Raw genomic sequence first — 26,144 nt, 5'->3', positions numbered from 1 at the left:
ACAAAAGCCCAAAAGCCACAACTTTTTTTTTTGGGGGGGGGGCCCTCATGTAGTACAACTATCTTATTCTCTATCATATCTGAATTATTACAACATTTCTTTTTGAAAGAACTTTTGGGGAGGTAGAGCCAAGATGGTGAAGAAAAGGCAGAGACTCAAATGAGCTCTCCCCAAATCCCTCCAAATACGTTTAAATAATGCCTCAAAACAAATTCTAGAATGGCAGAATTCACAAAAGGATGTAGTGAAACAATTTTCCAGCCAGCCCAAGACAACTTAGAAAGTCAGCAGGAACCAGGTTAGAGCAGAATGCAATCCAGCACAGGGCTGCACAAGCACAAACCAGGTCCTTTGAAAACTAGGAGCAGGCCTTAGGGGCAACTAAATCAGCAGCAGCAGCAGCAGTTTCCAGACTTCTCAATCCACAGAGAGTAAGAGGATCAGAGGGCTGGTCAGAAAGAGATTATAGGAGTCCCTGTACTGGCACTGGGGGGGCAGGACTCTGTTATACTCCCCATACCTGGTTATGGGTTGAAGCCCTGGGTCTCAATTCCAAGACAAAGAGAAACACTAGCACACCACAGCTCATGGCTGCAGGGAAGCGGGATTCCTCGTCACAGTTCCAAGGTGGAAAAGAGTGCTTATGGTCATCGCAGATCAAAGCACAGGCCAGGAGAATAGTAAACACACCTCTCCGTAGATCATATCACCTTGGAAGAACCAAAAAATTACAGGTCCCCAGAATTACCTCTGAAAACAGCTGCACAAAAAAAATTATGAAGCTTGGGAAGGTGCCCCTCTGCCACTCTGAAAGTAGAACCCCACTTTAGCATAGAGTTAAAAGTAAAGAAATAGGCTTGAAAATAAGCAAATAGCAGAAAAAGATCCTGACTATAGAAAGTTACTATGGTGACAGGGAAGATCAAAACACAAACTCAAAAGAGGGAAACAAAGTCAAAACTCCTACATTCAAAGCCTCAGAGAAAAATGCAAACTGACCTCATGTCATGGAAGAGCTCAAAAAGGATTTTAAAAATCAAGTAAGAGAGGTAGAAGAAAAATTGGAAAGAGAAATGAGAATGCTGCAAGAAAATCATGAAAAAAGAATTAATGGTTCGGTAAAGGAGGCACAAAAAAAATACTAAATAAAATAACACCTTAAAAAACAATAGGCAAAATGGTAAAAGAGGTACAAAAATCTAATGAGGAGAAGAATGCCTTGAAAATCAGATTTGGCCAAATGGAAAAAGATATACAAAAATTCACTAAAGAGAAGAATGCCTTAAAAAGCAGACATGGCCAAGTGGAAAAAGAGGTACAAAAATCCATTGAAGAAAAGAACTCATTAAAAAACAGAATTGGCCAAATTAAAAAGTAGGTACAAAAGCTCACTGAAGAAAATAATTCCTTAAAAATTAGAATTGGGCAAGTAGAAGCTAATAACTTTATGAGATTAAGAAACAATAAGACAAGATCAAAAGAATGAAAAAGTAGAAGAAAATGTGAAATATCTCATTGGAAAAACAACCGACCTAGAAAAATAGATGCAGGAGACATGATTTAAGAATTACTGGAGTAGGGGTGGCTAGGTGGCACAGTGAATAGAACACCGGCCCTGGAGTCGGGAGGACCTGAATTCAAATCCGGCCTCAGACACTTAACACAAAACTAGCCGTGTGATCTTGGGCAAGTCACTTAACCCCAACTGCCCTACCTTCACCCTCCAAAAAAAAAAAAAAAAGAAAGAATTACTAGACTACCTGAAAGCCATGATCAGAAAAAAAAAAAGCCTTAGAGATCATCTTTCAAGGAAAACTGCCTTGATATTCTAGAATCAGAGGGTAAAATAGAAATTGAAAAAATCTACCGATCACCTCCTATAAGAGATCCCAAAACAAAAATTCTCAGGAGTATTATAGTCAAATTCCAGAACTCTCAGGTTAAGGAGAAAATATTGCAAGCATCCAAAAAGAAACAATTCAAATATCATGGAGCCACAGTCAGGATAACACAAGATTAGCAATTTTTATATTAATGGATCATAAGGCTTGGAATATAATGTTCTGGAGGGCAAAAGAGCTAGAATTACAACCTAGAATCACCTATCCAGCAAAACTCAGTAGAGTCCTCTAGGGGTTAAAAATGGACATTCAATGAAATGGAGGACTTTCAGGAATTCCTGAGGAAAAGACCAGAGTCAAACAGAAAATTTGACTTACATGGATCAAAAGAAGCATAAAAAGGTAAATAAGAAAGAGAAATCATAAAAGGATTCAATAAAGTTAAACTGTTTATATTCCTATATGGAAAATGACACCTGTAACTCCTAAAACCTTTCTCATTATTAAGGCAGTTAGAAGGAGTCTACATAGAACAAAAGCACAGGTGTGAGTTGAATATGGGGGATGATTAACTAAAAAATAAAGTTAAGGGGCGAGAAAGAAGAAGGCACTGAGAGAAGAGGAAAGGGAGGGTAGAATGGAGTAAATTATCAGATATAAAAGGCAGGAGATTTGACATGGAGAGGGAGATAAGGGAAGTGGCTGGAGAGGCGAGAAGTAGGAGATGGGAGCACATGAACCTTACTCTCATCAGAAACAGCTCAAAGAGAAAATAACACACACACTCATTTGGATATAGAAATCTACCTTACCATACAGGAAAGTGGGAGGAGAAGGTAATAAGAGAAAGGAGGGCCTGGCAGAAGGGAGGGAAGATTGGTAAAAGTTGAAGTCAAAATCAAAACACTTTTGAGAATGGACAGAGTGAAAGGAAAGAGAGCAGGGTAAACAGGGGGGAAATAGGATGGAGGGAAATACATAGTTAGTAATCATTACTGTGGAAAAAAGATTTCACAGCAAGTTCCTCCAATAAAGACCTTATTTCTCAAATGTATAGAGAACTCATTCAAATTTACAGAAATAAGAACCACTCCTCAATTGATAAACAAAGAATATGAATAGCTGGTTTTCAAAGTAATAAAAGCTATCTATAAGCATATGAAAAAATGTTCTAAATCACTATTGATTAGAGAAATACAAATTAAAACAAATCTTGAGCTACCACCACACACCTTTCAGATTATTTAATATGAAAGAAAAGGAAAATGTCAAATGTTGGAGGAGATGTGTGAAAATTAAAACATTAATGCACTGTTGGTCAAGTTGTAGATTGTTTCAACCATTCTGGAGAGCAATTTGAAACTGTGTCAAAAGGGTTATAAAACCATGCATACCCTTTGACCAAGCAATATCATTACTAGGTCTGTATCCCAAAGAGATAAAAAACAAAAAGGAAAAGGACGTGTATGTACAAAAATATTTATAGCAGATCTTTTAGTGGTGGCAAAGAAATGGAAATAACTGGAAATGGCTAAACAAGTTGCTGTATATGACTGTCCCTGAATACCATGTGCCATAAGAAATGATAAGCAGTATGACCTCTGAAAAACCTGAAAAGACTTACACAAACTGAAGCAAAGTGAAATGAGTAGAGCCAGGAAAACATTATACACAGTAACAGCAATACTGTATGACAATCTACTGTGAATAACCTAGCTAGTCTCTGTAATACAATGACCCAATACAATTCTGAAACACTTATGATGAAAGGTGCTGTGCATTTCCAAAGAAATTACTGGTGGAAGCTGAATACAGATCAAAGATACTTTTTCTTTATTTTTCTTGGAATTTTTTGTCTATGTTTTCTTCCACAGCATGACTTACATAGAAATGTGTTTTGCATGACTACACATGTATAATAACCTATGTCAAATTGCTTGCTTTCTCAATGAGGAGAGGAAGGGATAGAAGGAGAAAATTTGAAACTCAAGCTTTGAAAAAATGTTAAAATGGTTCTTGCATGTAATTGGGGAAAAATAAAACATTAAGTTAAAAAGAAAAAAAATAACTTTTGTATTGACTTTAGTATAGAATGAAAATTCATGGCTCAATAACCACAATAAAACATTTTACTTACTCCACCCATTGTAATTCCATGAATAAGTGCAACATAAGGCTTCTGACAAGTACCTACAAGAAATATAGCTATAATTAATTTCAATATTTGAAAGCTTCAAGTTTTTTGTAAAACACAGAGAAATATATTTAAAGCACAAATATTTGCCATATAAATGGAGAAAATTAGAGAAGCAGTCAACAAGAGTGGTTTGAAAAATATGGATGTTATCAATTCATATTATTTCATTAAAAAAATTAGTGATACATTAGTTGCTATTCTTTTTGTTAACATCTACTAATGACTGTAAGGTCAACATATAATGGAAACTCTTTATAATAATGGACTGGAGAACCATGTCTACCATTCACTTTTTCTATAGGTTAACAATGTTCTACATATGCTCGTTGAATTGACTTCTATAAGGCATTTTACCTTAATTGATATGTTTCAGGAGAAAAATCTGTGTGCACACATGAAGTTTCCTCATTATGTCAAAATGGGAATAATGATACGGGTACTTAATAAAAGTTTAAGGCAGTATAGAAATACAAGTTATTCCTATGTATATTGTTAATGTATTTTTTGCTTAATGGGAAGATCTTTCCCATCCATTAATAGGCCCATGTGACCTGCTTAAGTCACATGGAAGCCTAAGTCACATGAGTATGAGTCACATGAGCCGGAATCACAAGGGTTGTGATGCTCTCTGACCCTGAAGAAGTGTATATTTATTCTGAGGTTAGCATTTTGCTTTGGAGCTCACACATGGGGAGAGTGTTTGGGTGATGCAGCCAGATGAGACTCTGGGTAGCCGTTAAGGAGTCCCTCGGCATTGAAAACCCAGATATTGGTGCTTCTCTCTCTGGTAACCATGTATGTATGTAATGGTCAGACAGTTGGATCTGTCTGTTGATCTGTGATGTATGTATTATTTGGTCAGATGGTTAGAAGCCTTGCCTGTTTGTCTTTATACTATTATTTCTGCTTGTAATTTCTGTGTGTATTTTCTCTGAAGTTCAGGGTGCTGACTTTCCCCCCTGAACTAAGTAAATTATATATATATGTTTGATTAAAGTAAGACTGTTGACCCCTTTTGAGTTGCTTTTCTTTAAAAAAGTAGACCAAAGAACCTGTGCTAGCAGCCCTCCTGTGTGCTGGTGTTATTAGTCATACAACTTCACAGCAGCTACAAGTAGCATTGCTGTTACACTATGTCCCACGGAAAGAGACTTCAGTTTTTACCTGCTTGTTTGCACTGTCCAACTAAACACGCAGTTATTAATAATTCTCAATGCAGTATATTAAGCTAGATACTTGCAAGTGAACAAGTTAGTCTTTTAATAAAATACTAGCCAATGCACAAGGATTTATTAAATACTATATCATACTTTAATTTTTTTAAGTTAGATATGCACCTTATTTCTCAATTCTGCTTTATGACAATGCACAGCACACATACCAATGGCATAGTTCAGAGTATACTCTTCTCTGAAGAAATCCTGAGCCAATTTCTGTTTTGCCTTCCCTGCCTCAGATATGACTGAAAAAGAAAAAGAATAAAATCTCAAATAGAATAAGATGAAAGTTTTCTGACACCAAATATTCAAAAGTTATATGATTTTGTCATAATAACTGGTGAAAAAACTCTAAAAGGATTAGCCACATACTCTTAAAAACCAGAAGACGGCTCAGATGTCATCTAGCTGAACCTCATCATTTTATAAAGAAAATGTAAAGGATCATAGGATTTGGAAGTGGAAGGATCCTTAATCATCTTTCATTTTAGAGATGAGGAAATTGAGGATCTAAAAGAGTAAGTAAATCACCCAACGTCACACAGACAGAAAGTTACAAAAGGTCTGATTTAAACCAAGGTGCTCTGAATTCAAATTCACTACAATTGACCACCATACCATACCACTTCAGACAGATAGGGATAATTAGAAAAAATCACTTGCCCAAAGTCATACAGTTAATCAGTGGCAGAGCCAGGACTAGAACCCAGGTCTCTGGGATTCCAGTCTAGTGGTATTTCCACTGCATCATGTAGTGCTCATCCCTGATTCCTGTCTTACTTAGGTTCTGTTCATTTTTCTTTTAAACTCTGTAATTCCTCCCACTAGGAACCACCTATTTCCTACATGGTCTTATCTCCATGCAACCTTTAATGATGAGATCAAAAATGCCCATGCTTTTGACCATGGTACCCCCTCTTTAAATCCTACTAGCAACTATTACACTCCAATATAGTATCTGAAATTAAACATATTTTAAAATTCTGACTACAAGGAAAAAACTACTATCTTCAGAATTTTTGGTATTATGTTTATAACCTAAGAAGGTTATAGGCAAGAAATAAGGACTATTCTGCATAGAAAAATTGTCATATGCTAACATTATTTGTGATAACAAAAAGACAGAAACAAAGCACGTACCCTACTACTGAAAAGTGCTTAATTAGATTGTGGAATACATATGTAATAGAATATTACTGCATACATGGAATGAAGAATTCAAAGAATTATGGGAATATATACAAAATAATCCAAGTGAAAAAAGCAAAAGCAAAATAATAACACACAAGCCACAAATATGTAATAAAAGTATTAAAACAGCAATAAGACTATTATTTAAAGCAATAGACACAAATGGTACATCCTTTTAAGATTAGTACAGTTTTTCATTCTTCTACAAGCAAATAAGAATTAATCATCACCAATTTGCAATCAGTTTTACGCATTGTCTTAACTGTTTTATTGTATTTTATTTGTTTTGTTGAGACAAAATTCATCATTCTGAAAAATAATATTGTTGGTTATTTATACTAATTTCTGATTAATCCTTTAGAATTTATTTCTGTCTTCTTATTCTAATTCGTGATTCCTTCTAAGCTTTAAAATGAAATTTGGCATCTGCTACTTTCATCTTACCTTTCTTTGATCAGTCTGAAAGCATTTTATACATCTGCTCCCTTTTGAATCAACCCTACTGCTGCTTCTCTTATGAAAATAACAGTTTTGATTCTGAATAAAAGTTCTGTTCAAAAAAGACATTTCTGTACTCTAAAAAAGTTTGGTTTGAGCCTTCATTGTAATATTTCCCAAATTAGTATATAGATACAATGTAACATCAAAACACATATAGGGTACTCCAGACATACAGATTTTTTTTCAATGTACTTGGAAAAATAAGTGGGTCAAAAATATCAAGAGGAAAAATAAAAGGAAACTTGCCTTGCCAGATTTTAAAATATAAAAATACAGAAACAGAACCAAAATTGTATAGTTTGTGACTGAAAAACCCAAGATTATGATAATGACTCATATTTATATAATACTTCAGGGTTTACACAGCTCTTTCCCCACAAGTCCTGGGAAGAAGTAGTAGCATTATCATTCTGTTAAATGGCTCACCTAAGATCATCACCCATTCAAGAGCTGGACCTCAGTCCTCCTGAACTTTATCATACTACAATGCTTTCCCAAAGCATAACCAGAAACTATACAAAACTTTGGAGAAAAGAATCATATTTTAATAGAAGTTTTAAGGAAAACTAAATATCAGTATGATGAAAAATTAATTTAGATTCATTTCTATAGTCATACATTTAAAAAAATCTAACTGATCAATGATCCAGTAATTTCTGAACATTCAAAATCTGAGATGACTCTATCATTCCTTTTTTCTACCAAATGAAGAAAAAATTTTATTAAGCAAATAAGACATCACTAGAAACAAAATGGATTCTTCTATTTTTTTTTAAATAGCACAATGTACCCAGAATAAAAATAAAAGGACCGCGTAAATAATATATTTCGGATACATGTATGTGATAAAAAGCTGAATCTCTAAGAAACTTACATGAATTTACAAAAAAAAATACCCATTCTCTTCTGAAGAAGTGTTCAAAATATATCAGCATAGTAATACTAGGCACATAATCCAAGGAGATCAAACACACAGGGAAAAGTCCAAAATACACAGATTTATTTATAGAAGCACATTTTATAGTAACAAATAACTGGAAGCAAAATGAGTACCTATCAACTAGGGAAAGAAAAGCTGAACAAATGGCTCTATATGGACAAAAGAGTATCATTGTGCTGTAAGAAACAATAAGAATTCAGAAAAAACTTGGTAAGACTTATGAACAGACACACACACACAAAAAAAATAGAACCAGGACAACTATTTATATGATGAGCACAATAATGTAAAATAAAAAAATACTGAAAAATATTAGACTGATCAGTGCAGTGACCAGCTGTAACTTCAAAGGGATGTTGAAGCATATCTCACACTTCTCAATAGAGCGGTATCTTCTGACACTGCCACCACCATGGCATAGGCCCTCATCACCTCCTGCCTGCACTACCATAATAGCTTGCTGGTTGGTTTCCCTGCCACAAATCTCTCCTCACTCCAGTCCCTCCTTCCAGTCAAAGTAACCTTCCTAAAGCACAAATCTGACTACGTAACTCCTCTATTCAATAAACTCCAAGGGCTTCCTATCACCTCCAAATAGAAAATCCTCTATTTAGTGTTTTAAGCCCTTCATAATCTATCCCCCTCCTACCTCCCAGTCTTCTTACACCTTACTCCCATCCACGTATTATGTGATCTATTAACACTGCTCTCCTTGCTGTTCTTCCTATAACATGCTCCACCTCTCAACTCTGCATTTTCACCTGTTGTCCCCCATGCCTGGAATTCTTTCCTTCTTCATCTTCGCCTCCTTAGTTCTTTAGCTTCCCTCAAGTCCTAACTAAAATCCCACCTTCTGCCAGAAGCCTTTCCTGATCCCCCTAAATGTCAGTCTTCCCTCTGTTGATAATTCCCAATTTACCATTTATATGATACACATATACACACCCACATATAATATATATGTGTGTGTGTATGTAATATGTCTATGTTTGTGTGTGTGTCTAATTTGTACAAGTCTGTTTTCATGTTGTCTCCTCCATTAGGCTGTGAGCTCCTTGAATCAGGCATTGTCTTTTGCCATTCTCTGTATTCCTAAGGGTTTTGCATATAATATATACGGAATATAATATATGCTTACTGGAATATAATAAATGCTTACTGACTTATCTGTATATGATAACAAAAAGTTTTTCAAGGAGCCCTGATCTCAAATTTTATATTTTATCCCACTTGAACTAGATATTACATTTGAAGGATCCAAGAAAAGAGGTTAACATATGTTGTCTGAGCCTACAACCTAACTAGCAATTGAATCAAGGAGGGACATAGCAGACACATCCTGTGATCACAATGATATAGCACTATAGGTTAGAGACAACTGGCATTAAAAAATTAAAGCTCTGGGGAAAAGGGGTTAGTTTAAAAAAAAAAAATCAGCTCCCTGATAGGCCAAGTATCTCTTGCTTCATAATAACAGACTTCCTACTGACTATTATTACAGATAGGCACAGGAGCCCACCACCATGACCAGTCCTGCTTTAAGCCCAACCCTCATAGCCCTCATCCAGAAAAGCAACTCCTAAGGAAAAGGGGCCAACAATCCCCACCAAGTGCCAATCAAATCCCACACATAGGACAGAGAGACTAGCCTGGAAGAAACAGGAAGGCATCCTAAGAAAGAAACAGGAAAAAGCAAGTGCCAAACAAGTCAAAGCACAAAGTCACCACCTTGACCACCATCATCTCCCCTTAGTCCCATACTTACTTTCAGCCCTCCATTTGGGGAAGAACTTATGTGGAGAAGAGGCCAGCCAACTAAAAATCAACTACCACACACAGAGTAAGATACCCTAACAGGGACAGGTGGCAGCATATGTCAAGTAGGTCAAACCACCCCCACCATTTTCTTTCAGATCCAAACAGAGAAAGCCCATTACCTTGAATCTAAGAGCCTTGGGAAGAGCAATGCTTACAGCTCATTGTGCTAAGCCATCTTCCTGGGAAACAATATCAGGGAAGATGAAACCTGGCAACAGCTCCTGCAGGGGCTGTAGTCAGAGCTACCGAAGATCTAAAAAAGAAAGTTCTAGCCACCAAACTCCTTAACACTCTCAAACAGTTGAACATCAAAAACTGATGGGATTTTATTAGTGTAAATGACATTAAATGAGCTAAATACCATTTGCTTTGCCAATGTACCCTAAGGACTTTGGGATGTTTCCATCTGACCTGTAGTTAAAATATGCATATGTATTTTCTCCCCACTAGAACGTGGGCTCCTTGAGAAAATGAACAGTCTTAATTTTTTACTTCTATCCCCAGTGATTTGAACATAGTAAGGTCTTAATAAATGCTTTATTCAGTCATTCACCCTGGAATTCTGCTACCATGATTATTTTCTTGCCTCCATCTCAGTTTCTTGGATTTTTGAACTCCCAAAGAAACTTAGTACTTAACTGATTGCCCAGTCTCCTGATTTTAGGAGTGCATGGATCCCGATTCAAACCCTACCCTTCTTTTTTTTCAGAATTTATTTATTTATTTTTAGTTTTCAACATTCATTTCCACAAGATTTTGAGTTCCAAATTATCTCCCCATCACTCCCCTACCCTCCACCCCAAGATGGCAAGCATACTGATTACTCCTATCCCCCAGTCTGTCCTCTCATATATTCCCCCCATCCCTGCCCTTACCCCCTTAACCCTTACTTTCTTGTAGGGCAAGACAGATTTCTATACCCCATTGCTTGTATATCTTATTTCCCAGTTGCATATAATAACAATTTTTTGTTTTAATATTTGTTTTGAAAACTTTGAGTCCCAGATTCTCTCCCTTCTTCGCTCCTAACCCACCCCCACTCAGAAGACAAGAAATTCAATATAAGTTATACATATGTAGTTATGCAAAACATTTCCATAGTAGTCATGTTGTAAAAGACTAACTATATTTCCTTCCATCCTATTCCACCTCCCAATTTGTTCTATCTTCTCCTTTGACCCTGTCCCTTTTCAAAAGTATCTTCTTCTGACTACCCTCTCCCCAATCTGCCCTCCCTTCTATCATTCCTCCCTTCTCCCCTTCTCCCCTACTTTCCTGTAGGGTAAGATACCCAACTGAGTGTGTATGTTATTCCCTCCTTAAGCCAAATCCAATGAGAGTAAGATTGATTCATTCCTTTTCCCTTCCTGCTCTTCCCCTCCATTGGACAGTTTTCTCTTGCCTCTTTTTTTTTTTTTTGCTTTTTGGAGGGCAATTGGGGTTAAGTGACTTGCCCAAGGTCACACGGCCAGTTTTTGTGCTAAGTGTCCAAGGCCGGACTTGATCTCAGGTCCTCCCAACTCCAGGGCTGGTGCTCCATTCACTGCACCACCTAGCTACCCCCCTCTTGCCTCTTTTATGTGAGATAATTTACCCTACTCTATCTCTCCCTATCTCCTTCTCCCAATATATTCCTCACCTCTTAATTTTTAAATATCATTCCTTCATATTCAACTGATCCTATGCCCTCTATGTATACATGTACACATATATACATATATATGTACACATACATATATACACATGTACATACATATATATGTACATATATATGCCCTTAACTATCCTCATACTGAGAAAAGTCTTGAGTTACAAATATCGTCTTTTCGTGTAGGGATATAAACAGTGCTACTTTAATAAATCCCTTATGATTTCTCTTTCCTGTTTACCTTATCATGCATCTCTTGATTCTTGTATTTGAAAGTCAAATTTTCCATTCAGCTCTGCGGACACTACCTTCTTTCTGAGGAATAGTTTGCCCCTCCACAGCCCTGGCATTTGCCCTAATCATCAGCATGTGCCAGCCTTTTCCCAGCAGGAAATAATAATGTCATGAACATTAAAAAGAAAAACAAAATCCAGTTTTGTAAATATAGATTTCACATGGTAATATATAGAGAATGTTTCAACAAATAAATTATTCAGCTATTCTTTTCTACTGGAGGGTCCTGCAAAGTAAAAGCTTACAAGCAATATTTACCAGCATTTATCACCACTAGTTAACAAAGTTATACTACACCAACTTCTCTAATCTCAGAAGAAAATTTATAGTTAACAAATTAGGAAAGTTTGTTAATAGTCCTTTCTAGCTAATCTTGTTTACATCCCTACACATGAAGAAAATTCTTTTAATTCTTAAGAACTGTATCACTATTAGTACAGTTAAAATGTGTATATATAGGTAGAGGGTATGAGTATAAAGTGACTTTGAGGGGGATGATGTAAAAAAATAAAATCAAGGAGTGAGAAAGAGTATTATTCTAGGAGGAGAAATCAGGAAGAGGTAGAATGAGGGAAATTATCTCACAAGTAGAGGCCAAAAGACCCATTACAGTAGAGGGAAAGATGGGAGGGTAGGCAGTGGGCATTGCTTGAACCTTATTCTTGTCGGAACTGGCTCGAAGAGAGAATATCAGACACAATCAGATAGAAATCTATCTTACCATAAAGGAAAGTAGGAAAGAAGAGGATTAAGAAAAAAGGGGGCGGGGCGGCCAGGTAGCACAGCGAGTAAGAGCACCAGCTCCAGTGTCAGGATGACCTAAGTTCAAATGCGGCCTCAGACATGTAACACAAAACTAGCTGTGTGACTTTGGGCAAGTCACTTAACCCCAATTGCCCTACCTTCCCCCTCCAAAAAGCAAAAATAAATAAATAAATAGATTGTTTTAAAAAAAAAAAAGTACCTTGTGGAAATCACCACAGAAAAGGAAATGAGGAAGGCAATGTCACATTTGATCCCAAGTTTTGAGAACCTGTGCAATGCCCAATAGTGCATACATCCTATTCATAAGTAATTGTGGTTATTTAATAATGAAACAAAAAAAATTATTTTTTTCTTTCAATTTATGTGTATTATTTTTTCAAATGACTACTAAGTTGTTAGGACATATTAAGTTCTTAGGAACTAATTAGTTAGTGAACTGAACTATTATGTATTTATTTTAGCCTAGGGTCACTATGAAAAAATTACTGAGATGATAAGGGCACCATAAAAAATTTAAGAATCTCTGACTCACCTTATCATAAATTTATCAAACTCTAAAATCATATTTATAATTACAGAATATCATGTCTCAAATACTTTTAAATGACCAACTACTTTCACTTTAATAAAATTGTAGTGAGTTATAAACCCAATTTTGTAGATTTTAACTAGAGGAATTTATATACTCAATATAAAGAAGTATACAAAAATATATTAATTTCAAGGTTACAACCAATATAACTCTGAACTGGTTTCCAAATCATTTTATACCCAATTTACTGAGAAAAAGCAACACATTCACGATAGCAGTTCTTCCCCATCATCTGAAAAAAATGACAAAACACCATATTAACAATACTACCTGAGAGCCAAGGATTATAGCTCAAATATCTTCTCTGATGGCTCTCTCTTCTGTAATCCTCTTCTCTATCTCTACATAGCACTAAGTTCACACATTGAACTGGACAGTTGAGACTTTAAATCAAAAAGGCACATTTTTTAAAGTGTTTCAGCTTAAATATAAAACATACAATTAAAACTTACTATTGCTCAAACTATAAAGCACAATTATATCCATCACTGTTTAAAAATCTGTCCATTACACTGAAAAATGTTTTGAAGTAAAAAGCAAATTTTTTTACCTCTGACATCGCCTCCAGCACAGAAAGCCTTTTCTCCAGCTCCCTTTATTATTATCAAAGAAGTTTCTGGTTCTTGTTCCCATTTCTATTCAAACACAAAAGAAGCAGCTAAGAATAGCAACTGACATTCATCTAACACTTTAAAGTTTCTTTTTTCTGTGTATATTATTTTCCTAGTAGAGCATCAAGTCTTTGAAGGCAGAGTCTATTTGATTTTCTTTGGTACAAAGAAAGGTATTATGGGAGGAAGGATGTTCTTATATTTTTAAAAATCAATACAATTTTTTAAAAAATAAAAGAGCTACAAACCTTTAACTGTGTATATATCTGTTGTATCATAGAGAGAGTCAATGAGTTCAGAGTCTTTGGTCTGTTTAATGTTATCACTCCTGCACAGCCTTTTCTTTCCAAGAATACCTCTGGTTCTGAGTCTGTGTGCTTAGACATTCCCTTTATGGGCAAAAGACAAAAAAATTTGTAATAGTTAGGATTTTTTTTTAGTTTTTATATGTATTACAATATAATTATTTTATTTCTTTGCTGGTTGTTATAAATAAATAGAATTAGGCACTCTCAATAAAATGAAACTACTGAGTTAACAATACTGTATGCAATTAGGATAGCATTTGCTACATGGATTCAGACAAACACTGAAGTATTTAAGCAACTCTCAACTGCCTTAAAGTCTTATAATTTGATTGTCATTTTTCACTGCTCAGCAAGAGTATGACACTGAATACACCAGCACCTTTTAGGATTACAATCTGTGAACTCTAAGTCCTGAACTTTGCTGTGCTCAACTGCAGGATTCGTGGCACATTTTAACAATTGTACTCAACACATTCCTTCTTCTAAATGCGAGGGTTACCAATATTACATGGAAAAGAATTACAGTACATGATTGAAATAAACTTTTAAAATTCAATACTGGAATGCTAATGAAAACTACAGAGAGAACAGCAAACCCACACACCAAGAAACCAAGACAAAAGGTCAAAAGTATATAAAACTAAGAAATGAACTAATGATTTCTTTAAAATGTGGTTGGATACTTTAAATGTTGAAAAGGGTTTTTTAAATCCACTTTGTGGAGAAAATTGTAAGGGGAATGGAAGGCAGTATTAGTGATTGCCCCAAAAAGAAGAGAATAAGATGAAACATTTAAAAATGCACAAAAGAGTGCATTAGGATATTTGAAAAGGGATACAGATAAACAGAATAGGCAGAGTATTGCCATATTAACTTTATTTTATTCTTTTAAGAGAATATTCTATACATGATTTCACATATTAAGAAATCCAAAATCAGTGCCTAACTAATAAAAAGTATTATATATCCAAAAAGCATTGAGCAATGGATTGTACTTAACAGTACAGTATTAATAAGCATTTTAATCACTTTATTTGCATGATTCTAAATTGCTTTCCAAAAATAATTGTACTGATTCACAGCTATGCCAATATTTTATTAGTGTTCTTGTCTTCCCACAACCACTCCAATATTGACTATTCTAATACTTTGACATCTTTGTTAATTTGCAAGAGTTTTATTTCCCTCTCCTGGCCTCCCATCATTAAACTGCTTTCCTTCTTATCCTAAGTGTATTATATAAATCAGGATGACTGGCTCAGTCTTTTTTAATACATCTCTTTTTTTTTATCCCACTTTAATGTTTTCCCCATTTTTTGAAAAATTCACTGTTATTCTAATTATTTTAAAATATAATTATTTTTCAATTTGAGAATTTTTTATCTTCATAATTCTGTAGCTTAATATATATATATATAGTCATTCACAGTTGGGCCTTTTCTTTCTTATATGTTGTATATTTCTACTCATAGTCTTGTCAACTCTAGGAAAAAAAAGGCTGGGTTTTTTTTCTGGTTAGGTACTTAAATATATTGTCTAACTTGCATTTTTCATTAGCTTCTGGGAACATAATACATCAAATGTTTGTGCCAATTTTCTTTTCTAAATTTGGTGACTTTGTCCTGTATATCTTTTAGTTGCTTTTCTAGTTGTTTATTCCTTGTCTTGTTCTTTAGTTTTATTTTTAACTACTGGTCTTTGCTTAATTTCTTTTATTCTGTAATTTATAGTTTCTACAAATGATTTCAGTTCTTGTGTTTCATTATTTCCTAATTGTTCCTTCACCACTTGTGTTTGGTATGTTCAGTTTTTGAAATTATCTGGACTCTTGCTTTGGTTTTTTTTTTTTTTACATGAGAGGGGGCTAGATCTGTGATAGGCACTGAAAGAGCAATAGATTGTAATATATAGAACAGTATTAATAAGCATGGCTTAAAAAACTATGTTTATGGTTTCTACCACATTTTATTTCTACTGTTTCATTGCTGTAAGGCAGTGTCAAATATTTGGCCTGCATGCTGCATTGTGGCCTACTATACTCCTAAACACAGCCTGAACCGAATTAAAATGTAACTGGGAAACATTTAACAACATTAACAAAAATACAACAGAATATAGATCAATTAATAAACATTTATTAATCACCCACTATTCATCAGGCTCTGTGTTAGGTGCTGATAATGTTAGATATTGTTAATGTGTTTTTTTTTCTGAGTCAATATGCAGCCTGCAAGTATCCTTCTTTACAATTTCTTGACCTCTGTTTGTACTTGAATTTGACATCACTGGTGTAAGGAACTCCTATTGAGGAAGCTCCCTTTGCCAATAGAAACCTACAGGTTTTAGTCGTGGAGGGTTGTTGTTGTTTGTCCTTCATTTTCGAAGAAGACCATGACATTGGGAAGGTGATGTCATGACTCGTAAGGGAATTGGATTTAAGTGAGGAAGGCTGTCCATCGTCACCAGCCTCATTTTCTCCTCAGAAGCCCTCTAGGGCCCTCACTATGAATGACAAATATATATATATATATATATATATACACACATATATATACATTTATTTATTTATTTATTAAGCTACAGAATTATGAAGACAAAATTTCTCAAATTGGAAAATAATTATTTTTTTAAATAATTAGAATAAGAGTGAACTTTTCAAAAAATGGAGGAAACATTAAAGTGGGATAAAAATGCAGATGTAAAAAAAAAAGACTGAGCCCTAAAATTATAAACTCTATGAATGAGTTCAAATCATACTTCTTGAAAACACTAAAATGTATTTTAAGACCTGTAAGAAGTTATCCAAAAAAAATAAAAAGCCACCATCATCAAAGGGATGCTTATAAGCAGACAAGGAAAGCTAAAGTTACTAAACATAAGTGAATGACAAAAATAATAATATACTTTAAGCAGGTTATAATTTACAGTTAAGTGATGTATATGGTTATAAGAATAATGAACAAAATTTTTTCTAACTTTAAAGACCTCAAGCTTGGGATAAAAATGTGTATTGTGATAAACATAAAAGGGTTAAAATAAACATCCCTAAAATACATACATTTTTCTTAATAAAAAGGAATTTAACATAAATGAGAAACAACAAAATAAAAGGAAAGGAGCTGAGAAATGCAAAGGTAAAACTCTGCTTTCTCTCATTTAAAAGTGTGTTAAACCTAAGGTGAAAGTTGACATGTCATAATGGATAAAAGGCATGCCTTATAGAGAAGATCTAGGATCAAGTCCTATATATAATAAATACTAGCTGTCTGACTATGGGTGAATCTCAGTGCACTAGGTCAGAGGTGTCAAGCGCAGGCTGACCCACATTCTGGCAGCACTCTCAAGGTGTGGCCTGAACCAGATTAAAATGTAATTGGGAAATATTTAACAAAAGAAATGAAAATATATTAAAACAGAGAGAGTGCTAACATGTAGTTTTCTAAGTCAATATGCAACTTTCTGGGAACGTTAAGTATAATGTAGTGGTCCTGTTTCTAATCAAGTCTGACACCACAGTCCTAAGCAACTCCCACTCTATAAATTACAGACGAGTGGCCCATCTTCATGAGTAGAAGTTTTCACACTGGAGGTTCCATACAATGATTAAATCACACATCCAGAAACCTCAACCCACGTCCTCCCCAAAAAAGAACTCAGGTTTAACTAGTAGTAATTAAAAAGGATCAATGTCTTTCTTATTTAACAATTTAAGTAGATAAAGAAAATTAAGACAGATTTTAGTGTCTGTCACCATAACTTTTTCATGATGGGATTCCTTTTTTTTTTTTTTTTGCTCATTCTTCCCATCTTACTTCCTGATTTTCAACTTTGTGTTAGGGCCAGACAATGCATAATTCTGGAAAGAATGGTTGGGCAACATTTGGTCCTATTTTGTAAGCCTCTTGTATACTGCTACAGTTTTCTTGGGGTATTGAGCAATGTTATCCCAGGATCTCAGAGAGAGTTCAGGTAAGAGATTTGAAAGCTTTCAGTGTGTACAGAGGTCTGATACATGATGAAATCTAAGCACTGTCCTCTTGGTCTGAATTACAAAAGTTCTTGAAGTAGGATTGGTGGGATCTGAGCAATACTTTGTGGGCTTGCCCCTGACTGGAACTCCAGTGGACAGCTGCTAGACTCAGCCATCATCAGCTAGACAGAAAATTCTGCAGGTTCAGAATGAAGTGGCAGAACTATGGACTCCCCTCTCTACTCAGGGCTTCCTGCCTTGGCTATTCTGCTGCAGGCTTCAGATTGAACTAGATCTGAGACCCAGCTCCACTCCCAGGTCCAAAGATACACAGCTACTGTTTGTTTCTATACTTGCTCCTCACTGAGTGCAGAGCCTAGGGCCTGACCACTCCCTACCCTGAACCATTACTCCTAGGCACAAGTCCTTTCCTCAGTCCACACTGGATCTGAGACCCAGCACTGAGAAGTAAACCAAAGAGCTGGAAATTGACACCTGTTCCTTCTCCCTATTATGTCATGCCCTCTGTGATGACTCTGGGATCTTTCCGTGCTCTGGTATACTGACTCAGGGTGGTCCCCGTTTACACTCTCAGCTACAATGTTCCTTGTGACGATTCCTGGTAAAGCCCATCCCCAGTCTGCAAACATCTCTCCCTCCTGAAGCCAATCTGGGCTGGAAAAAACACGTGTGTGATTTTTTCTTAGATGTAACAATCAAGATATACTCTAGTGATTTTCTAGATCTTTTGTGGAAAGCAATTTGGATTTGTGCCCAAAGGGCTACAAATCCATGAATACCCTTTGACCCAGCAATACTACTACTAGGTCTGTATCCCAAAGAGATGACTAAAAAAGGGAAAAGGAATTACATGTCACAAAAATATTTATGGTAGCTCTTTTTGTGGTGGCAAAGAATTGGAAGTTGAGGGGATGACAATCAGTTGGGGAAAGGTTGACTATGTTGTGTTATATGAATTATGATGGAATACTATTGTACTATATAAGAAAAGAAAAGGGAGGGTGGAGTCAAGATGGTGGAGTAGAAACAGGACCTCCCTGTGGCTCTGGATCCCACCACCTCCAATCCATTTAAAAGGGGACTCTGAACAAACTTTGGAGCTACAGAACCCACAAAATGACACAGAGAAGCTAACTTCCTGCTGAGGACAGCCCAGCAGGCTGGCAGGAAGCGGCCAGTACAGCACTGGTGAGCTCAGCTCCACTCAGAGATTTTAGCCTCAGGGCAGGCCTGACCAAACACCTGCTGGAGGGACTCCAGATCACCAGCAGCTGTGGCGATCCAGAATTATCAACACATAAATGCTAAGGACAACGTGAGAGATCAGTGCAATGTGGACTTTGTAGTTGGGAGTGCATCAGCTTTTGCCCCCAAGGCAAGAAGCCACTGAGGGCTGCAGTCCAGCCACCATGGGGCAGCTTCAGCTCCTGGCCTACAGAGTGTAGGGGGACCAAGACACCAGTCTGCAGGGTAATCACTCTTCCTTTAACCTGCTTGGACCTGGATTGCGGTCTAGGGTGGAGGTCCTGGGCTGTGTGACCAGCTTGCCAGAGCATGTGGAGGCTTTAGAGAGGGCACGCAGCTAATACCTCCAGCAGCTGAGAAAACCCCAGCATTTGGAACAAAGCTCCCTTGTCTGGTGGCAGAGTCCTATTGTGGCAAAAAAAAAAAAAAACAAAAACAAAACTAAAAGTCAAGTAATTGAGTGGAAACATGAGTAAACGAGGGAAGCAAAGCAAACAGAGGAACCCAACATTAAACTCCTATTTTGGGGACAAAAAGGATCAAAGCATGGAACAGGAGGAAGACAACGAAGGCAGAACTCCTGCACCAAAAGCTTCCAAGAAAAATACAAGCTGGTTACAGGCCATAGAGGACCTTTAGAAGCAGATAAGACAAGTGGAGGAAAAATTGGAAAGAGAAATGAGAATGATGCAAGAAAATTATGAAATGAGTGAGAGTCAACAGCCTGACTGAGGAAAATAACACCTTAAAAAACAGACTAACTCAAATGGCAAAAGAGGCTCAAAAAGGCAATAAGGAGAAGAATGCCTTAAAAAGCCGAATTTGCCAGATGGAAAAAGAATCTCAAAAGCTCACTGAGGAGAATCATTGCTTCAGAATTAGATTGGGGGCAAATGGAAGCTAATGACTTTATGAGAAATCAAGATGCTGTTAATCAGATACAAACAAATGAAAGAATAGAAGGCAATGTGAAATATCTCATGGGAAAAACCACTGACCTGGAAAATAGAGCCAGGAGAGATCATTTAAAAATTATTGGACTACCTGAAAGCCATGATCAAAAAAAGAACCTAGATATCATCCTCCAAGAAATTCTCAAGGAAAATTGCCCTGATATCTTAGAACCAGAGGGCAAATCAGAGGTTGAAAGAATCCATCAATCACCTCCTGAAAAAGATCCCAAAAAGAAGACTCCTAGGAATATTATAGCCAGGTTCCGAAATTCCCAGATCAAGGAGAGAATATTACAAGTAGACAGGAAGAAACAATTTGAATATTGTGGAAACACAATCAGGATCACTCAGGATCTGGCAGCTTCTACACTGAGGGATAAAAGGGCTTGGAATATGATATTCCGGAGGGCAAAGGAGCTGGGATTAAAACCAAGAATCACCTATCCAGCAAAACTGAGTATCATGTTTCAGGGGAAAATATGGTCATTCAGTGGAATAGAAGACTTTCAAGCATTCTTAATGAAAAAACTAGAGTTGCATAGAAAATTTGACATTCAGATACAAGAAGCAAGAGAAGCATGAGAAGGTACAGAGGGAAAAGAAATCATAAGGAACTTATCAAAGTTGAACTATTTATATTCCTACATGGAAAAACGATAATTGTAACTGATGAAAGTTTTCTCAGTATGCAAATAGTTCAAGGGAATAGAAATATATATATATATATATACACACATATATACATATATATCTATATCAGAGGGTATATAGGCATATGAATACATATGTGAATGTGTGTATATATGTTTACAGGTATACATAGATAGAGGGCACAGGACCAATTTAATAGGAAGGGATGATACATAAAAGGTGAAATTAAGAGGTGAGAGAGGAATATAATGAGAGGAGATGGGGTGTAATGCCAAGCAAAGGCAACTTCCCAAGGTTGAAAATACCAGCATAGGTGCTCTCCATTTTATTCACTGAAAAATTAAGAACAGAGAAGATCAAAATATGACATCATTCAAAATACAGCATTTACTAAGTGTGATTCAATAATCTCCAAGTACTACCCTACCCCTGGACATTACATTAATTTAATCAATAACAAAGTCCCTCTTCTAAATACTACTCCACCCCTAGACTGTACATTCATTTAGTCCATCACAAAGCCCCTGTTCTCAAATGGAGATTAGTTTCCAATCATAAGTAAAGTACATTCATTTGTTCAATCACAGAGCACAAAAAAGGTCAAAAGTTCCCCACTCTTGGATCACAATTGAATTTACCCCAGAGTTACAACAAGCTTAAGCACAGCATTTAATACCCAAATGGAGGTTTTTTTTTTCATCTTGACAGGAGGCAAGTTCTCAGCAATCTTTGTTCCTGGGGAGACAAAGCTTATTAGCAAGACCACAAGATACACTGTCAGTGTCTTCATTAATTCATTCTCTGTCTGCAGAACAGTTCTAGGACCCCTGAAAACATTAGCAAAACCCTCTTCCAGGATTTCTGTAAACATACAACAAGAAAATCTTTCTTCAGGGCTTCTGAACCAACAGCAAGGTTTCAAGACCTCTGCAACAACAGGACTGTCTTTCACCAGTGGACAAATCTGGCAAAACAACATCAAAACAGACAGACAGTACCAGCATAACAGCCATATCTCCTCAGTCCTTGGCAGCTCTGGGTGGCAGCTCTCAAAAGTCCTGGGCAATTCAAAGTGGCCCTCAGCAATCCTCTCAGTCTCTCTCTGCCTCCAAAGGAGCTGCTTCCAAAAAGTTCTTCTGCCTCTCTCTTTTTTTGTGTCTCTCTAAATTTACATCACCAGCTCCTCCCAGTTCAGTCCTCTCTTTTCCCGTCAACAAGTCCATCCCACAAGTGGGATTCACAAGTTCTGGGTTTTAACACAAGCAATTTGAAAACCAAGCCAATACAGGGGGATCTTTATATTCCATTACTATTACATGGGCAGAGACCGAATGGGGTAAACTATCACATATAGAAGAGGCAAGAGAAAATGGCTACAGCGGAGGGGAAGAATAGGAAGGCAAAAGGGAATGAGTCAACCTTATTCTCATTGAATTTGGCTCAGGGAGGGAATGACATACACATTAAATAGGGTATTTCACCCTACCAGAGAGTAGGGGGCAAGGGGATGAGAGGGAAAATGATGGAAAGAAGGGCAGGCTGGCGGGGGAGCAATTGGAAGCACCCACTTTTGAAAAGGGATGGGATCAAAGTAGAGAATAGAACAAGTGGGAGGTAGGATAGGAGGGAGGGAAATATAGTCAGTCTTTTAAAATATATTTACTATGATAATGTTTTGCATTAGCTACAAATGTACAACCTATAGTAAACTGCTTATCTTCCCAGTAAGGGTGGGTGACAAGGGAGGAAGGGATTGAATCTGGAATTCAAAGTTTTAAAATCAAATGTTTAAATGTATGTATATATATGTATATATTATTATTATTAATACTATTTTCCACGTAATTGGGAAATAAGTTATACAGGCACTGGGGCATAGAGATCCACCATGCCCTACTGGAAAAGTCGAAGGGGACATGGGAGAAGATATGGGAGAGAGCTGATTGGAGGAGAGGATATCCTGTGGGACTGCTATTTTGGGGCAGTGGGTAGGGAAAAACGGGGAGAAAATTTGTAATTCAAAATCTGGTGGAAATGAATGATGTAAATCAGAAGTTAATAAAGCATTTGAAAAATGAAAAAAAAAAGAACTCTAAAAAAGAGAAAAGAAAAGGAGGATTTTATAAAAACCTGGGAAGACCTATATGAACTAATGCAAAGTGAAGGAGAAGAACCAAGAAAACATTGTACACAGCAACAGCAATAATGTATAATGATCAATTATGAAAGACTTAGCTACTTTAATCTTTTTTTTTTTTAAGCAATCGGGGTTAAGTAACTTGCTCAAGGTTACACGGCCAGTTATTGCTGGGTGTGATGCTGAGTATCTGAGCCCAGATTTGATCCAGGTCATCGCGACACTGGAGCTGGTGTTCTTACTCACTGAGCCACCTGGCCGCCCCTAAGCAATTGGGGTTAAGTAACTTGCTCAAGGTTACATGGCCAGGTGTTTCTGGGTGGGTGCTAAGTGTCTGAGCCCGGGATTCGATCTCCAGGTCTTCTCAACACTGGAGCCGGTGCTCTTACTCACTGTGCTACCTGGCCGCCCCTATACTTTAATCTTTAAACTGATACAAGACAATTCCAAAGAACTCATGATGAAAAATGCCATCCATCTCTAGAGAGAGAACTCATGAACTGTGAGTACAAACTGAAGCTTATTTTTTTTTCACTTTCCTTATTTTTCTTGCTTTTGGGAGGAACATAAATGATATGAAAATAAGTTTTGCATGATTTCACAAGTATAACTGATATATTGCCTGCCTTTTCAATAGTGGGGTGGGGGTTGCTAAGAGTAAGAATGTGGAATTCAACAATTTTTTTAAACTAATATTTTAAAAAATAAATAATAGATTGACCAAGACATATGATTCTGGTTTCCCAATGGCTTTGATTCCTAACTTACCTATTCATTTCTCTAGTTCTCCTATTTATGTACTCCTTCCTGCTCCCCTAAATTTGTTATTTCTAGCTACCTCCCAAGTTCCCTGCTTAATACAGATGATCTCCTATGGATAACATCGCACACACTAGGGGAAGACAGGGGAGGGGAGGACAGTGGAGAACAAGGGAGGATAGGGGAGTACAAGGGAGGACAGAGGAGGACAAGGGAGGACAGAGGAGGACAAGGGAGGACAGGAGAGGGCAGGGGAGGGAAAGGCAGCCTAAAAAATAGTTAAGATCAATATCTTAACAGTCACATCCAGAGAAAGAACTACAGAGTTTGAACATAGACTGAAGCAAATTACCTGCTCTCTTTTTCTTGTTTCGTTTTGTTTCCTCTTTCCCATAGTTAGTTCCATCAGTTATAAATCCTTCTTTACAACCTAATGTTTAATGTGAAGTTATCTGCAGATCCTATATTTGATTGCATGCTGCCATGGGGAGTGGCAGGGGGAGAAAATTTGAAACTCAAGGGATTGTGGAACTGAATCTTATAAACTAAAAGTAAACAATAAATTAACTTTAAAAAAAAGATATAGTGACAGGCCAGGGTAACTCACTTCTTCCCCCACCTCCATCCCCAACCATCATATAAATTAGTCTAATTCTTTTCCTAAACTCCAAGGAAGCTGACCTCATACTTGATTGGCCTAAGATGCTTAATCAAGTCATCATTTATTAAGTGCCTACTATGTGCCAGTCACTGTGATAAGCAGTGGAGGCAGATAGGTAAAATCAGTTCCTACTCTCAAGGAGATCACATTCTAATAGGGGAGACAATAAGCAAACAGTTACATACAAACAAGATATGTACAGGATATATTATTGCAGATAATTTCAGAGGGAAGGCATTATTAGCATTAAGGAGGACTAAAGAAGACTTTTAGCAGAAGATGGAATTTTAGTGGAAGGAAGCCAGGAGGCAGAGATGAGTAAAAAGAAAGTTCCAGGCATGGGAGACAACCAGAGAAAATGTATAGTCAGGAGATGAAATGTCTTGTGTGAGGAAGAAGCCAGTGTTACTGGTTTTGCTTGAAACATATTGAGTTTAAGGTATCTGATCTACCCAGTTGCCTTCATCTAATTTCCCCTTATAAGATAGCCCAATCCTAAAAACAGCACATATATAATAAATGTTAAGGTTTTACAAGTCAGTACTTACTAAATGTTGCAGTATAATCTGTGTCCTCTTGAAAGAACTGAACCTAAAACACAAAATATTAATAATAATAAATATTGTTCATTAGTTTCATTTAATTGGTAGTTACTTTATTTTTTTTTTTAAAGCAATTGGGGTTAAGTAATTTGCTCAAGGTTACACGGCCAGTTATTTTTTGTGTGGGTGCCAAGTATCTGAGGCCAGAACCGATCCCAGGTCTCCCGACACCGGGGCCAGCACTCTTACTCACTGCACCACCTGGCCGCCCCGGGTTACTTTATTTTACAAATCTCTTTTTCTCATCTCCAACAGAGAATAAAACTTTGTTTTAAAAATGAATCCAACTCTCAAACTAAACCTTGCAATAAAATTCTCCTTAAAAAATATTTGTTGAAAAATCATTTATGTTCATGAACCCAAACCTGGACCTGAGGAGGGTATGGGAAAATGATTAACAGCTTTACAATTTGTACAATGCAGAACAGTGGAAAGAACACAGGCTCTAGAGTCAGAAGACCTGGGTTCAAAATCACCTCTGAAGTTCACTACTAGTGTGACCATGGGAAAGTGAAAACCTCCCAGAGTCTCAGCTTCCTCATATGTAAAATAAGCTATGAAGGCCACTTCAGCCCTAGATCAATAATTCTAAGACAAGTAAACCATACACCTAAAATACAAGTGCATGAAGAGTGTTCTTGCAAAGGCACGTTGAGCTGTGCTGAAGTACTGCAAGAGCTACTGATTCCTGTGCATTTTTTTTTTGGCTATAAGTGTATTTGTTGTTACTTGTCCTTCATTCTTGAAGAGGATCGATGACATCACAGGATCATGTCTAGACTCACACATGAATTGGACTTCAGTGAGGCAGAGCTGCACAAAGTCATCAGCCTCACTCTCTCTTCCAGTCACCGAAGTCCAGCAGCAAGACAAAAGTCAGGACTACTGGTGATGGCCTTGGATGCAGTGGATGACGTTGGCACCTTTGATGTCTGACCAAGCTCCAGGCACTCCACAGCACCTGCTCCAGCCACCTTCATGGCTGTTGGAACAAATTGTTCTCATCTGCTGATTCCAACAGAGTAAGTCTTCACATGCTTGGGGCAAACACACCCAATTCACAGACAAGTGTACAGCCCATTGGTTACCCTCAACCTAGTTTAGCCTAGCCTGCCAGCCAAGACAGTTTACTGGGGTATGGCCACTGTGCATACTACGGCTACTTGGAGCCACAGGTGAGAGTTGAGTGCAGGTATATATATACACCAAAGAAGGATGAGCA

The 26,144-nt window shown here is 36.9% G+C and overlaps 1 protein-coding gene across 4 annotated transcripts in view; it reads right to left on the bottom strand.

Moving 5' to 3' along the window:
* HIBCH (3-hydroxyisobutyryl-CoA hydrolase) overlaps nucleotides 1-26,144 on the bottom strand; it is a 107,487-nt gene that overhangs the window by 69,236 nt on the left and 12,107 nt on the right. For 3 of the 4 annotated variants that reach the window (XM_069070223.1, XM_069070220.1, XM_069070221.1), the window contains exons 2-6: nucleotides 24,869-24,911; nucleotides 13,864-14,004; nucleotides 13,555-13,639; nucleotides 5,420-5,500; nucleotides 3,979-4,031 (exon numbers count right to left, since the gene is read on the bottom strand). In XM_069070223.1, the coding sequence (XP_068926324.1) occupies nucleotides 3,979-4,031; nucleotides 5,420-5,500; nucleotides 13,555-13,639; nucleotides 13,864-14,004; nucleotides 24,869-24,911 (403 nt within the window). Of the gene's footprint in view, nucleotides 1-3,978; nucleotides 4,032-5,375; nucleotides 5,501-13,554; nucleotides 13,640-13,863; nucleotides 14,005-24,868; nucleotides 24,912-26,144 lie in introns of all 4 variants that reach the window. The other variant, XM_069070222.1, reaches the window with a different exon arrangement.

This window comes from Petaurus breviceps, unplaced genomic scaffold (genome assembly GCF_028583685.1).
Source record: "Petaurus breviceps papuanus isolate PSGF00001 unplaced genomic scaffold, PetGlider_PUasm1.0 90804, whole genome shotgun sequence".
In the NCBI taxonomy this organism is placed as follows: Eukaryota; Metazoa; Chordata; class Mammalia; order Diprotodontia; family Petauridae; genus Petaurus; species Petaurus breviceps.
The sequence above is the reverse complement of the archived record's forward strand: the minus strand, read 5'-3'. Positions and strand labels throughout refer to the sequence as shown.